Consider the following 15,412-nt stretch of genomic DNA (forward strand, 5'->3'; position numbering starts at 1 on the left):
GCTGCTTGTTCCCTTCCTGGAAGCAGGGTCCTGCCCGTGCCTGCCTGGGGAACACGTGGCACCCCCGTGTACCTGCTGGCCCTTTGCTCACGCTGTCTTTGCTCTCTTCCAGCCACTCCCACTCTCCCGGCTCCATGGCTGCCGTGCCCGAGTGGTCCTGCACCCGCTGCACCTTCCTGAACCCCGTGGGCCAGCGGCAGTGCTCCATATGCGAAGCCCCGCGCCAGAAACCCGACCTCAACCACATCCTGCGGCTCAGCGTGGAAGAGCAGAAATGGGCCTGTGCCCGTTGCACCTTCAGGAACTTTTTGGGCAAAGAAACCTGTGAGGTGTGCGGCTTCACCCCGGAGCCGGGGCCCAGCGGCTCTCCCCTGCCCGTCATCAATGGCATCCTGCCCAAGCCTGCAGTGCTGGTGGAGCCCAAGGGCGCAGCCAAAGAGGAGGCTGCCAAGGTGGAAAGCAGCAGCGAGGATTCGGAGGGGAAGAGTCCCGACGAAGCGGAGCTGGAGAGCGGCTGGGCTTGCCAGCGCTGCACGCTGCACAACACTCCAGTGGCCAACTCCTGCTCGGCCTGCGGCGGGCCACGCAAGCTCTCCCTGCCCAAAATCCCACCAGAGGCGCTGGTCGTCCCTGAGGTCATCACCCCTGCTGGCTTCCACATGGCCCCCTCCACCCCACAGTCTTTAGTCCCCACAGAGATCTCTGACGGTGACGCGGCGGCCGCTCAGGGCCCGGTGGCAATGGAGCAAGAGGCACAGAAGATGGCGGCCTTCAGCCCCTTCTCCCCGGGGCTGCAGAACAACCCAGTGCCCCGCAGCCGGCGCGAGGTGCCCCCCCAGCTGCAGATGCCGGGCCCCGAAGCACCACAGCCTGGGGCTCAGGGCCCTGCGGGGCAGAAGGGCTCCCCACAGGGCCAGGCCAGGGCTGTGCCGGCCGCCCGCCTCCAGGAGCTGCTGTCCAACAAGCGGCTGAGCGTGCTGGAGGAGGAGATGGAGGTCAGCCCGTCCCACTGGAAGTGCAGCGCCTGCTCCCTGCTCAACTCCGCCGGGGCCGGTAAATGCGAGGTCTGCAGCACCCAGAAAGGCAGCGACACCATCAATTTGGTGGGGGACTCGGTGAGGTTCACCCCCTGTAGCCCCTCCAGCCCTGACTTCACCACCTGGTCCTGTTCGAAGTGCACCCTCAAGAACCCCACCGTGGCCCAGAAGTGCAAAGTGTGCGGCTCCTCCAAGCTGCACGGCTTCCAGGAGCACGGCCCCCAGGGCGAGCCATCCCCACGCTGCCCCGAGTGCGGGGCCAGTGAGAAGGGCGGCTGCTCCTCCTGTGGCACCAAGGCACCCTCTGCCCGCAAGGTCGCCCGCCTCTTCCCGTCCCAGCTGCCCGGCACCCAGGAGCGGCCGGGCCAGTGGGCTTGTCCTGCGTGCACCCTGCTCAATGAGCTGAAAGCCAAGCACTGCGTGGCCTGCCATACCCCGCAGCAGTACGTGGCCCAACGCAAGGGACTCAAGCCTCTCAAGAGGAGGGAGAGCATGCACGTGGAAAAGAGGAGACAGACAGATGAAGGAGAGGCCAAGGCCCTGTGGGAGAACATTGTGACCTTCTGCAGGGAGGTGAGTGTGAGCTGAGCTCCTCTTGCTCCTGATCTCACTTGGAGAGTGCCCTTGTCACCCCTGTCCCATGGGTCTGGGATGTGGCTTTGCACAAGCAAGCTGTAGCTACGACCTTGGCCCTTGGGGTTGCAGAAACATTCGCCTTCAATGGGTGCATGCTGGGTAGTAGCACTGAAATGTAGTGTTTTAAATTGGTGCAGCGTAATTTCTAGGGTCTTCAGGGGCCTTCCAAGGGACCTGTCCAGTTCACTCTCTGTCCAAGGGTGAGAAAGTGTGAGCGTGAACTCTGGCTCATAGTGATACTTTAAATCAGAGAGAGAGAGAACAAGCAGAGCTGAAGAAAACATTCCTAGGTGATCAGTCCAGTTCTTGCCTGTCCAGGAGTGAGGAAGGCTGGGAAGGAGCAAGTGCAGGTTTGCTGGTGGCCCCAGCGTTTCTGGGCAGCAGCTGCAGTGCAGGTGCAGGAAATCGGGATGCTGCAGGCAGAGCTCAGGGAGCTGGCAGGAGTGTGAGCAGAGGACACTGTTACCTCTGCAGCTGCGTGTGAGCCTGGCATTCTCACCGCTTCCAAAGTCCTGCGGCACTTTGTGGCACTGTTTGTCCTGGGGCTTCTCAGCCTGCAGGGTTTGGTGTTTGCAAATACGCAGCTGCAAGTGCCTCACCACACGTGGGGAAGGACAGCTGAGGTTGAGCTTTGTCCTGGCTCCAGGTGAAGGTCTCGAGAGCGTGTACACTCCCCTTCCACTACGCACTATCTGGCTTAATTTGTTGGGTCTCAGTCTCAAACAGTGTTCTGATGGCCCCGTTTTTCCCCTGAGTGGCATAAGATGCTCCTGCAAATGCTGCTCTTTCTCTGCCCTCCTTCTGGGGTAAGCCTCCAGCTTCTGTGGACCAGATGGAAAGGGAATTGCAGTCCCATTCTGACGCAGAGACAAGGCTCTTCCCGCTTGGGCCAAGGAGTGCCTCCATGCCTGAGTCTGTGCTGCACAGACTGGTGACCATGGAGATGTTTGACCTAGGAAGGAAGCCGCTGAGGACGATTCTGTTTTGGGGTTGTTTTTTGTTTTAATTGCTATGCGTCCTTCCTTAATAGACCTGGGTGTCTTTGTAGCGGAGAGACCCTGATCCTGTAAGCAAACGGTCCCTTTTGTAGGCAGGGAGCATCTGCTACGTCCAGTGGAATCAGGTCTGAATTAGGGGGGATGGCCAAGCTCAATTAGCAGCTCTCCTCTGCCAAAAAGGGAAGGAGCCTTCCTCGCCCCATCCTGTGCAGCTGTCCGTCAGAGCCTGGGCTGAGCTCCTCCAGCTCCTCAGCCTGGCAGTGCCGCACTGTTAGATCAACATGGACAGGCTGGCTCTTGGAGCTCCCACTAAAGCTGATATTTTCAGATGCTGTTTGCAGTAAGTCAAAGGCTCCACAGGTGTGTGAGAGGAGCGGGCAGCAGCGGTGGGATGGTGCTGCTCCCTGGCTCCTGCTCTCTCTTCTCCCTGCGTGTCTGTGACTTCTCGCAGCAGCCCAACCAGCTCCCCCTGGCCGTGCTGGGACGTCAGGCAGCCTGAGAGCTTCCTTCTTCTGGCCTCCGTATATCAGTGCTGGAGGAGAGCATCAACTGGCCAAACCCTCTGTCCGCTGTCCGTGAGTCCTGGGAGCAGCTTGCCTTGCAGCAGGGATTTCTGTCCACTCTGCTATTCCAGCAGTGCCTTTCTCAGTGCCTGGACCCCATTTTTAGCTTTATCCTCCCCCATTTTTAGCTTAATCCTTTCTTGTTCATCTGGGAGGAAAGATGGGCTGACCTCTGCTCCTCCACACAGGGCTGCTGCTTCCTGCTCTGTGCTGCCCCCTCTCTTGCTCATCCCCCTGTCTCATGCTTTTCCTCTCCTCTGGTTCAGTGTCCTTCCCCTTTCTGCATAACAGCGCGTGTCAGCAGTACAGTGTGTTCTGCAGAGCCAGAAGCACGACCCAGGACTCTGCTGTCTGTGCCTGCTCTGGCACCTCTGCCTGCAGAACCATTCTGCTTGCAGACTTATCCCCTTGCAGGACAAACAAGCAGGGCTCCTTGTCTGGCACCGTCTAGGAGCAGACACGCTGCTGCCCTGGCGAGCGTGCAGGGGCCTGGCCAAGTCCATCAAATGTCCCATGCAGCCAGTGCTCCCCAGTCTGTCACAGCACAGGGCTTGGTGGCGTTTGGATGCGTGTGCTCTGAAATATGCAGTGCCAGCTGCACTCCGAAGCGTGGATCAGATGCTCTCCTTGAGAATGCAAAGCCTCGGGACATGTCCTCCTCGGCCTGTATGGGTGTTTGAGTGGTGACAATTAGCTGCAAAACAGGACCTGGAAGCACTAATTGAGGTACCATGTAGAAAGGGTTCACATCAGTGAGCTAGGACTGCAGCAGAAGAGGAAGGACAAATACCAGCTTGTTGTGTATGAAAGCTCATTTAAAGCAGAAAGAACTTAATTTCATTTAATTAAACAGTAACAAATCCCGGTTCTTACTTCACCCTGTGTTAAACTGTCCGGAAAAGCCATCCTCCTCCCCTTGGAGAAATTCTGGGCTTCCGTCCTACATCTGCAGCTGATACCTACAGGATCATCTGCCTTTCAGTCCATCCTATTTTATTTTATTCTTTTCATTCTGTGATTATCTGGGGCTCAGGGCTGGGGCTGCAGAGCCCAGGCAGCTTAGCTCAGGGAGCGTTGGCTGCCAGATGCTCCCTGCAGGCCTGCTGCTCGCCTGCTTCGCTGCTTGTACAGGCAGCCAAGGTTCCCCACCGTCTGACTTTTAGCACCAGCGTGAGGTGTGAGACATTCCCTGCCCGGGAAGGTTCCTGTAAAACAGAGAAAAGCAGATTTGAGCTACAGCTGGGAGCCCCGAGGAGGGAACGGGCTTGGGGCTCTCCAAGCCGGAGGCCCGAGGAGCCGCGTGTGCCACACACGCTCATGCTGTCCTTGCCTTTTGCTCTTGCAGAACAAAGTCAATTTTGTAGATGACAGTTTCCACCCTGGGCCCAAGTCTGTGGGATTCCCGGAAGGTGACAGCGTGCAGCAGAGGGTGAAGCAGTGGTTGCGGCCCCACGAAATCAACTGTAGCATCTTCAAAGACCGATCGGTGAAGTGGTCGGTGTTCCGGACACCCAGGCCCTCGGATATCCTTCAGGGACTGCTGGGAAACTGCTGGTAAGGAGGAGTGAGCTGGGTGACCCCCGCTGCTCCATCCCCCATCACCCAGGTTGGGATCTGACCCCTCAGCCTTCCCCAACCCCGCTTACGTGGGGCCCGTCCTCCGCCTCGCCCCTTCCCAAGCGCTCCTGTTTGCTGGGCGGGGGCATTGCCCCATGCTGCCCACCCGGCCCCACTGAGCTCGTCCCCATCCCCTGCAGGTTCCTGAGCGCCCTGGCCGTGCTGGCCGAGCGGCCGGAGCTGGTGGAAAGGGTGATGATCACCAGAACGCTGTGCCCCGAGGGCGCCTACCAGGTGCGGCTCTGCAAGGACGGCACGTGGACCACGGTGCTGGTGGACGACATGCTGCCCTGCGATGAGTGCGGGTACCTCCTCTTCTCGCAGGTCAGTCCACCACGGGGGGACTGGGAGGGGTGGGCAGCGCCCTGGGGAAAGGGGCTTGTCCGTGCAAGGGTTTGCATGAGGCGCCTGCTGCGGGCTGCGTCGGGAGGGCTGCTGGGTGCTGTTTGCTGCACCCTGAGGTCAGCTGAGCTCTTTGAGGCCGTTGTGCAAACCCGGCGTAGACCTTCTGGCGTTTTCCAGGCTGCGATGGAGATGTTTCTTTCGCAGCTGTTTCGCATCGCTCCTCTCTGCATTGCAGGGCAATTCACTGGCACGGGGGGGACATCTTCACGTGCGCGGCAAAAGGGAAATATTTCTGCCTGTTCTTCCACGGAGGGGGCAGAGAGGGGCTGAGCGAAAGCTGTTCCTTTGCTCTGCAGGAAGATCTGGCAGCTTGGCTTTGCCGGGGAGGGGCCGTGGCGAGGGGGGGATCACGCAGAGCAGCCTGTTTGGAGCCAGTGCCCGGTGGCTCTGAGCACGCTCGGGTGGCATCTGCTAGGATGAAAGAAGCTCCCTGAGCCGCTCTGGGACGTCACTGCGCATTCTGCCCTGCTTGCCAGGCCCAGGGGCGCTTGCTGGGATCATTTCCATGAAGGAGACTGAGAACGTCTTTATTGAAACTCAGGCTGCAAAAATCTGTCAACCAAACGGTGCCGGAGACGGGGAGCTGGGAACGTTGGGTTTGACTTTGTTCTGCAAATCCAAATCCTGTTTTACAATGCACACAGCCCCAAGCACGCAGACAGTGAGGACAGCCCTATGGGGAAACAAGGCCTGGAGATGAGCACTCGGGGAAGCTGCATGCTGCTGCAGCTTGCAGAGTCCCCAGCCTGAGCTGCACTCAGCAGCTCCCACAGCGTGGCCATGCCCAGTGCTGGGCCTCATGGTGGGCAGGATCCAGGCAGGTGCAACTCTTTATGTTCACTGTACAATTTGCCTTTCTAGACTTTTTTTTTTTTTAACCCCATTCCTCTTCACTTTCTTAGCAATTTTGAATCTGCATTGGGTTTTTTTTGTGTGTTTTTTTGAGACTGAGGCTTTTTACAGGCACGGGGCTTTTGCCTTTTTTTGCCTTGCTGCTATTTCCAAACGCATCTGAATCATGATGAGATTTTTCTGCGGGGTGTTTAAGTGTGCGAGCTGCATGTGGGGGCTAACAGCAGAAAGCCAAAGAATTTTAAAATGAAAGGAAAATTGTGCTTTTGTCAGGGCTCAGAGGCTGCATCTCAGGCAGAAATAAACGACGTGGATTTTGTTGAGCAGGGAAACTCAGAAACAAACCCAAGAAGAGCACTTGTGAGCTTTGTTGAGTCTTTGCAGCCCTCCTTTCCCCTCCCAACCCTTGGCTGCCCCCTGTGAGCCATACACAGCCACACATGCACCAGAGCTTTCCTCTGCTGCCCTCCCAGCACAGTGCTGGAGTATCGCCAGCTGAACTGGATTTGTTGGAAACACGGAAGCCACTGCGTGTCTCCTTGCCTCCTGTGCTTGCACACTTGCAGCCTTTGCAGCCGTGTTTCCTCCCAGGGCTGGCTGTGCCCGGGACTGTGGCAGAGCACTGCTGGTGGGTGGCTGCACCGTGTGGCATGGACACAGCTGGGAGGGCTGCGTGCCAGCCCCGTACTGACGGCTCTGACAGAGGCTTTGTAGACCTCTGGGTACATTCGTGCATCTTCTGCATCTTTCTGTGTATCCGTGGTCAGTCTGGCTGTGCCAAGAGCGTTAGGCTGGCAGCACAGCAAGGGGAGTTTCCCCCTGTGAGAACGCATCGTCTCGTTCCATCTCGCCTCTGTCCCTGTGCTGGAGCTAGAGGAGTTTGCCTGTGAGTTTCTGGAGCTCGTCCTTGAAACAACCTCTGGGTTCCATGTGTGAAATCTGGTTGGTCCTGGAGCCGTGTGTGCTCTAGGCAGCCTCTTACACCAAAGGTGTGTTGGTTTTTCTTTGCAAGTGTGCGAGTGAAAGCCAGCTGTTCCAGATGTGCTCTTATGGAGCATTTTGCCGTCTGAACCGGTGAAGAAGGAATTGGGTAGGAACCCCCTTCTGGGTGCCCTGGGGGGTGTAGCTGTGTTGGCATCTAAGCTCTTGATGTGTCAAGAAGGAAAACTTTTCTTATGGTAAGGGAGGTGAGGCACTGGGCACAGGTTGCCCAGAGAGGTGGTGGATGCCCCATCCCTGGAGACATTCGAGGTCAGGATGGACAGGGCTCTGTGCACCCGATGGAGCTGTAGGTGTCCCCGTTCATTGCAGGAGAGTGGCACCAAATGGCTTTTGAAGGTCTCTTTTGACTCAGATGATTTGTGATTCCATGATTTTCCCAAGGGGGAGTTGAACCACGCACACAAAATGCTGAGCAGGCAGCAAAGGGCTCATCCATGGCCTCGTGGGGATGAGCTCCTGGTCCCGCTGGGGGCTGGCAGGGGTGGGTGAGCAGGGCTTTGAGAGTGCTTGTCCATCTCCTGCTCGGGGTGGCTCATGATGTGTTTCTCTTTCCCCAGGCCCAGAGGAAGCAGCTGTGGGTCGCCCTCATTGAGAAGGCCCTGGCCAAGCTTCATGGTTCGTACTTTGCCCTCCAGGCAGGGCGTGCTATTGAAGGCCTGGCTACACTAACGGGTGCCCCCTGCGAGAGCCTGATGCTGCAGGTCAGCTCCACTAACCCTCGTGAGGAACCCATTGACACTGACCTCATCTGGGCCAAAATGCTGAGTTCTAAGGAGGCTGGGTAAGACCAGGCTGGAGTGGCCATGGCAGGAGTGTGGAAGTTTGGAGAGGGGAGTGAGGGGACAACTGTCATCTGCAGAAGCTCGGGGCGGGGGGGGCTAGTGTTTTGCTTGGGGTGGGGCCCTCCACACTTGGTGTTCACCTGAATTGTTGACAGACCCTCCCCGCTGTGAAGTGGGTTTTCTTTTGTTTAATTTTCATATGAAATTAAAATCCCGGTGGACTTCGTCGTGCATGCTTACTGCTGTCTCCCAGAAGTTTAGATGGATGGCATCGAGCCTGCAGGGTTGCTTCACCCACGTGCAATGTGGGGTCACAGCTGGGATTTTGCCATATGAGAGGCTGATGCATCCCCAGCCCCGCCAGCTTGGCCCGTGCAGCTCCCCCATCCCGAATGTGCTGTCCTCACTGCTGCAGAGCAGCGTGCAGTCAGCTGTACCATTTGCCTTCCCACGTGGCCCGATCCGTGGCAGGACCCCAAGGCCTAGCAGAAAATGGGTGAGGGTTGGGCCTTAAAGCTCTGTTGTGCACAGACCACGCTTCCAGGCCTGCAAATGGGAATTAATGGGGGATTGGGCCGGGTGAGGATGGCTCTGCCCTGTTTGATGTGATTTAGAAGTCAACCAAGCGCTCTGCTCTGAGGGCACTGCTCAGAGAAGCTCACTGTGGAGCCTGGGCTCAGCAACGACCCCAGAGAATGGAGGGAGCTCACTTCTGCCCAACAGAGCTGTGCTCAGCGGGACCAGGGCCCCGCTCCGGGGAGGTTTGCTTGTGGTTGCAGAGGGATGTATGGGAGCCTGCTGGGAAGAGTCTGTCCCCTGCCTCGAGCAGTGGGTATGAGCCTCCCTCACGCCTTGCAGGACACCAAGCATTCTGCTGTCCCCCCCTGCAGGTTCCTCATGGGTGCATCCTGTGGCGGGGGCAACATGAAGGTGGACGATGTGGCCTACGAGAGCATGGGGCTCCGTCCACGGCACGCCTACTCCATCCTGGACGTGCGGGATGTCCAAGGCTTCAGGTGAGTTCAGGGCTGTGGTTGGCATCATGCAGCCGGTGTCCTGCCAGCAGAAAACCCTGGGCACGAGTCTCCTTTCTCCTGAGTGTCTGACCCCATTGGTCCCTGTCCCCTAGGTTACTGCGGCTCCGAAACCCGTGGGGTCGCTTCTCTTGGAACGGCAGCTGGTCCGACGAGTGGCCCCACTGGCCTGCCCCCCTACGCCACGACCTGATGCCCCATGGCAGCAGTGAGGGGGTCTTCTGGATGGAGTACAGCGATTTCATTAAGTACGGTAGCACTCTGGGTGCCGAGGCAGTGGGGTGGGAGCAGGCAGCGTGACCAAGGGGACTGTGGGGTGAAACCGCCTCATATAGGGTCATGGGAATCTCTTTGCTCAGAGGAGGCAAAGCCCCAAAAACAGAGTAATGAGCAGCAGTGGAGCCCTGGGGCTGCACCTCACCTCCCAGTCTCATTGCAGGGAGGATGAGAAAGGGGAAATGGGGCATAGAGGCAAAGTGGGGTAGATATGGCCAGGCATTGCTCTCTGGGTGCAGGTGATGTTGCAGTGGCTGCAGCTCTGGGCTGCGTGAGCTGCAGCATGCTGAGGAGTGGGACAGAGCAATGCACACCTAGAGGACCCCACAGGCACTGAGCCCAGCTTCCCCACAGGTATTTTGACTCCGTGGATATCTGCAAGCTCCATTCAGACTGGCACGAGGTGCGTGTGCAGGGCATGTTCCCCAACAAGGCCAATGGACCAGTGACGGTGACATCGCTGACGGTGTTGGAGCGTGCTGCCCTGGAGTTTGCCCTCTTCCAGGAGGGCAGCAGGTGAGCTGGGCAGTACAAGGGCTGCAGGAAGTGACCAGAGCAGGGAGAAACAGGGCTGTCCCTGTCATACCTCCTCCTCACCCCATACTGTCCCTCGGGCTTGTAGAGCTCGGGGATGAGCCTCCGTCGGCATTTCTCCGACCCCCATGGCTCACGTTTCAGCCAGAACCCAAGCCCAGGCACCAGTTCCTGGAGCAGCCCCCAGTGCAGTGGAAGGACTCCGGACCCACCGCCCTACCCGTGGCCTCTGCACTCTGTGACCCTTCTCCCCATCCTGGCGCAGGCGCTCGGATGCTGTGGACAGCCACTTGCTGGATCTGTGCATCATGGTTTTCCGGGCCACCTTCACCAGCGGCAACAAGCTGAGCCTCGGCCGCTTGATGGCTCACAGCAAACGAGCTGTCAAGAAGTTCGTCAACTGCGATGTGATGCTGGAGCCGGGCGAGTACGCCGTCGTGTGCTGTGCCTTCAATCACTGGAGCGCTGCGCTGCCGGGCCCCACTGCCGCACAGGGTAAGGGGCTGGGTGGCCTCCGCGTGGCGGTGCTGGGGGAGGCGTTGCGGGAGGCAGAAGCGAGGTGCCCTCCATCCTCAGCACAGGAGATCTGCTGGGAATGGAGGTTGCCCACGTGTGCAGCGCCCCGGAAATTCCCTGGTCTCGCGGAGCTTGGGGGCAATCTCACCGATCTCCTTCTCTCTGCGTTGTCATCTCTGCAGCATCCAGTCCCACCAGCAGCCGGCCGGCCACCGATTACTCCAGCTACATCCTGGCCATCTACAGCTCCCGCCTGGTGATGGTGGAGCAGGTGGAGGCTCAGCCCACCACGCTGGCAGATGCCATCATCCTGCTGACTGAGAACAAGGGCGAACGCCACGAGGTGAGTGCAGTGGCACGGGGAGTGGGACAGCAATGCCAGCGAGAGCCCAGACCCTGCCTTTACCACATCCTCAGTCTGGCAGGAGCCGGCCCAGCCCTGGCTGCCTCCAGTCCCTCTCTGCCCCACGGGTGCCCATCTTTTTTGCCCCCTGGTGCAGCATGGGGTGCTTTGGGGGTGGGCAGCACTCAGTGGGAGGGGGATTGTTCCATCGACAGAGGACTGCCTGCAAGATTTGCACCCCTGACCGTGCCATTTGCTGCAGGGCCGTGAGGGGATGACGTGCTACTACTTGACACACGGCTGGGCAGGGCTCATCGTGGTGGTGGAGAACCGGCACCCCAAGTCCTACCTGCACGTCCAGTGTGACTGCACCGACAGCTTCAATGTCGTCTCCACGCGTGGCAGCCTCAAAACACAGGACAGCGTCCCTCCCCTGCACAGGTCTGGGGTAGGCAAGGGCGGGAGGAGCGGGTCGGTGTGGGGCAGGAGGTGATGGCACCCCGGGGGTGCTGGGCCGAGGCAGAGCTTGGGGCTGGGGGAGAGCCGTGGTTCACAGCGTGGCTGAGCGCTGAGCCCCGCTCTCTCTGCAGGCAGGTGCTGGTGATCCTCTCCCAGCTGGAGGGTAACGCCGGCTTCTCCATCACCCACCGCCTGGCGCACCGCAAAGCCACCCAGGCCTTCCTCAACGACTGGATGTCCACGAGAGGCACCCACAACCCGCTGCTCACACCCGAGGTCGCTGGACTCCACGGACCCCGACCTCTATGACGAAGCGCCGCTCCTGCCCTGCTCCTCTCTCCCGTTGCTTTCACCGAGCCTCCAGCCCAGGGTCTCCCCCAGCGCTGCCAGCACTGAGCCGCGGGGCAGGGCCGGAGCGTGGCACCGAGCACTTTGCCCTGCGCCGCGGGGCCGGGGCAAACTCTCAGGGCCGGGACCAGCTCTGCCCGCTGCCCCCCCCCACGCACTTTACAAGGAGCAGTCGGGGGGCACGGGGCCATCTCAGGATCCCACCCGCTCTGGGCACACAGCGTGGTAGCAGGGGGCTGCAGGAGACGTGGGGGCTGGAGGATGCTGTCAGCGTCCTTCCCAGGCACCACGCTCAGGGCTCTGCCCCATCCTGCAGCACCAGGGCCCCGGTGCTCCAAAAAAAAAAAAAAAAAAAGAATATACCTCTGACGTCTGTCCGTCTGTGTGACCCTCTGTCTTGTCCCCTCTGTTGTCTGCTGCCAGGACTGAGTGGGCACTGAGGTACTGTAGCCGGGTAGCCGGGGCTGCTGGGGTTGTCCCCACGTGTTGGGGCCGGGATGGAGGGGGCGCGGGGTTGTTGCAGAAAGCTGCTGCTGTTGGTTTTCACCGCATTTCGGGGCAGAACGAGGGCGTGCACCTCTGCTCCAGGGTGGGGAGCAGGGCTGCGGGGTGTTGCTCCGTCCCCCCCCCCCCAACTCATCGCAGTGTTACTATGCAAAGGCGGCCGCTGGAAGCAGCGCCTGGAGAGAAGCCATGCGTCCCCTCCCCGCGCCCTGCGGGGTGCACGGGGCAGTGGCACGGGGCAGTGGGGACAGAGCCGGGGCCTGGGGAGCAGCTCCCGCAATGTGGCTTTGCTGGGGAGAGGGGCAGTGATGCTGTGGGCCGGTGGTGAGCCCCATCCATCGGAGGGACAGCAGTCAGCACAAGGCAAAGGCCAAGAGCTGTGGGGGCCGCCGGGGTTCCACGTTGGGGTGACCCTACGGCTGGCTGGCTGCACACAGCTCTGTGTGTGTGTGCGTGTGTGTGTGTGTGTGTGTGGGTTGTGGGGGCACTGTGCTGGGGCAGCCCGCAGCAGTGGGGATGTGTGGGTGCGGGGTTTGTCCCTCTGTCCCTCCCGGCCCCGAGGGCTGGGGCTGCTGAGCCAAGCTCTGTCTGTGTGTCTGTCTGTCGCTCTGTTCTCTCTCCCACCCCCTTTCCCCCCCCCCGCACCTTCCTCCTCGGGATGGTTTGTCCTTCACTTTTTCTCTCTTTGTCTTTCTGAGCTGTGAATATTTTTAACCCTGTACATACTGTCCAGCTCTGAAGAAACATAGGATATTTTATCACTTGTAAATCAGATCAGTAATCCCTGTATGATATGAATTATCCATGGGTGGTTTTCAAACTCAGGTTCTGACGGACCAAATAAAGTTTTGTTTTTTACTGAAGCTGCCTGGTTTCGCCGTGCTCTCCACTGCAGAGAGGTGACAGCCACCACCTGGCTTGGGGACTGGGACCCTGGGGACTGGGGCAGGCTCCCAGGGCAGTGGTTGTGGCCCCAGGCTGCCAGTGCTGCTTGGACACCGCTTTCAGATGTAGGGTCAGGACACATCGGCGCAGGCTGCAGGCTGGCCTGCTGGAATGGAGCTCTGCGCAGGAGGAACTGGGTGTACTGGTGGCCGTGAGCATTCAGGGTGCCCTTGTGGCCAAGAAGGCCAAGGGGATGGATCCTGGGGTGCACTGCAGAGAGCCCAGCAGGTGAGGGAGGTGCTCCTCCCCTCTGTTCTCCCTTGGGGAGGACGCATCTGGAGCACTGCTCCTGTGCTCCACAGTTCCAGGCAGGCAGGAGAGAGCCCAGCAGAGAGTGCGGAGATGGAGGGGGCCTGGAGCATGTCCTGATGGGGACAGGATGGGAGCCCTGGGGCTGTTCAGCTGGGGAAGAGAAGGCTGAGGGGGGATCTGATCCGTGCTGAGCAATATCTGAAGGACAGGGTCAGGAGGATGGGGCCGGGCTCATTTTGGTGGTGCCCAGTGACAGGGCGAGGGGCCGTGGGCACAAACTGGAACGTAGGAAGTTCCGTATGGACGTGACGGTGCCAGAGCCCTGAAACAAGCTGCCCGGGGAGCTGGGGCAGCTGCCTCCTTTGGAGATGCTCAAACCCCCGGGACGCTTTCTTGTGCAACCTGCTGCAGGGAACTGCTCACGGGGGGGGTGGCACTGGGGGATCTCCAGAGATGTACCGCGGTTCCGTGACTGATTTTGGGCGCGGGGCCGGATTCCGCCGGCGATCCCGAGGGACCGAGGCGGGGAGATGTTCCATCACCGTGCGACAGCGGCGCGGCCAGAGCCGCAGCGGCCGGGAGGTGGCAGCCGCCGCCCGCGGTCCCGCTCCTATGGACCCGACGGCGCCGCTGTATCCGCAGCGCAGCGCCGAGGTTGGAGGGGGGGGGACGGGGGGTGGGCACGGGGACGGCTCCTCCACCGCGGCCCCCGCCGGGGCACGGCTCGGCTTCCTCCCCCCGCTCCCGGCTGCCCGCGGGCCGGGGCCGAGGCCGGCTGGCGCGGAGCTTTCCGGCTGAGCGGAGGCGGCCGGCTGCGTGCCAGGGCCCTCTCGCCCCGGGTGGGCACCTTGAGAGACCAGTAGGGAGAGACAGAAGGAGAGGATTTCTGTCTTTCTTAGAGCAACTTGTAATAGATTTTCCGGGCGAAACATCTTTGCATTCAGGAGGCCCTGTCACAAGCCATCAGCCTCAGCCGGGGAGAAACAGATGGGGAGTTAATTTTGGTGGGGAGGGCGGGGAGGGCACTGCCTCTCTCCTTCGCTCTCCTCTCTCAGTCTGTTCGGGGGTGGAAACGTGACGGCGGAGGCAGGGTTTAACCCCTGCGTCTCCGCAGCCCTGCTCCTGGTGGCAGCCGCGTGGCGGTGGCGGCGGCCGATGCGGTCGCCCCAGGTTGGATGCTGGCGCTGAGCCCGCACGGTCCGACGCGCTCGGGACAAATCCTGCCCTCCTCGCGCTCCCGCCGCGCCTGCAGACCCAGCACCCGCGAGGAGGGGACCTCGGCGGTGGCACCCGGTGGCCCGGCAGCGCCGCTCCCCGCCAGGGGACGGGTGGCATCGGCGCCAGCCCCCGGCCCCGAGCCGTGGGGTCCCTGCGGCGCCAGCTGCGTGCGGATGCGTTGTGCTGGGGGTGGGGACGGGGATGCTTATGGACGGGGCACGTCTCACACCTCCCAGCAGCAGCTGTGCAGATGCGGTGACAGCAGCGGTGCCGCCTGTGTCCCCGGCCCCCAGCACAGCCCCGGAGTGACAGTGCGACACGGGACCGGGGACAGCGGCTGCGGCGGGGCGGGAGGTGACGACTGCAGCCGTTAAGGGTTAGAATTAACTGCTTTACAATGACATATAATTGTGCGCCGAAAAGACAGCGTTGTGTTTGAATTAGCAGTTCCGTAGCGGCGTGATGCTTCATGGACAGTCCCTGCGGTCCCTTAAATCGGTCGTAAAGGGGGAGATGGGGACGGGGCAGCGGAGCAGCTGGTGGCAAGGGAGGCAGAGAGCGGGATGGGAAGGGGGGAGCGGTGTCAGACCCACGCACGCGGCACAGTGTGCGTGACGAGGGGCGGCAAGGGGCTGTCCCACGGGGCCCTGCTGTGACCTGTTCGTGAGACCCTGACCCAGGGGATGGGGCTATGAAAAGGTGTGGGATGGGGACGTGGGGGTGGGATGGGGCTGCCAGCGTGGGATGGAGAGCACCAGAGGGCACGGAGCCGCCACGCACGCTGTTTGTCTCTTCCACGGACACAGATCCCTGGGCTGGAGCTGCTCTAGCACTTACCATCATCGCCATCACCCTCTGCGAGGGGGGGGACGATCCCATCCTCCCTCCACCTGCCAAGCCCGGGGCTGGGCACTGCAGGTGAAGGTGAGGGTCCTTGCCGTGTCCCCAAGCGCACGAGCGTGGCCCTGGCTGCCCGTTAGGCCCTGCCAGCCCTGCCAGCACTGCCGGCCTGTGGCCACACTGCAGTTTGCGGGGTCCTGGCAGGGAGGGGGCACACCGGGGAGCGCGTGCTCGAGCGCTCTCCGTGATTC

At 60.7% G+C, this 15,412-nt stretch overlaps 1 protein-coding gene across 10 annotated transcripts in view; it reads left to right on the plus strand.

Moving 5' to 3' along the window:
- CAPN15 (calpain 15) overlaps positions 1 to 12,764 on the plus strand; it is a 44,821-nt gene extending 32,057 nt beyond the window's left edge. For 7 of the 10 annotated variants that reach the window (XM_021411153.1, XM_021411154.1, XM_021411152.1 and 4 more), the window contains 11 exons: positions 113 to 1,610; positions 4,580 to 4,788; positions 4,992 to 5,175; positions 7,668 to 7,891; positions 8,783 to 8,908; positions 9,022 to 9,174; positions 9,557 to 9,718; positions 10,002 to 10,231; positions 10,435 to 10,595; positions 10,858 to 11,036; positions 11,186 to 11,363. In XM_021411153.1, coding sequence (XP_021266828.1) covers positions 113 to 1,610; positions 4,580 to 4,788; positions 4,992 to 5,175; positions 7,668 to 7,891; positions 8,783 to 8,908; positions 9,022 to 9,174; positions 9,557 to 9,718; positions 10,002 to 10,231; positions 10,435 to 10,595; positions 10,858 to 11,036; positions 11,186 to 11,363 — 3,304 coding nt within the window. Of the gene's footprint in view, positions 1 to 112; positions 1,611 to 4,579; positions 4,789 to 4,991; positions 5,176 to 7,667; positions 7,892 to 8,782; positions 8,909 to 9,021; positions 9,175 to 9,556; positions 9,719 to 9,880; positions 10,232 to 10,434; positions 10,596 to 10,857; positions 11,044 to 11,185 lie in introns of those variants that run through there. The other 3 variants (XM_021411158.1, XM_021411157.1, XM_021411161.1) reach the window with 3 other exon arrangements.

This window comes from Numida meleagris, chromosome 13 (genome assembly GCF_002078875.1).
Source record: "Numida meleagris isolate 19003 breed g44 Domestic line chromosome 13, NumMel1.0, whole genome shotgun sequence".
Lineage (NCBI taxonomy): Eukaryota > Metazoa > Chordata > Aves > Galliformes > Numididae > Numida > Numida meleagris.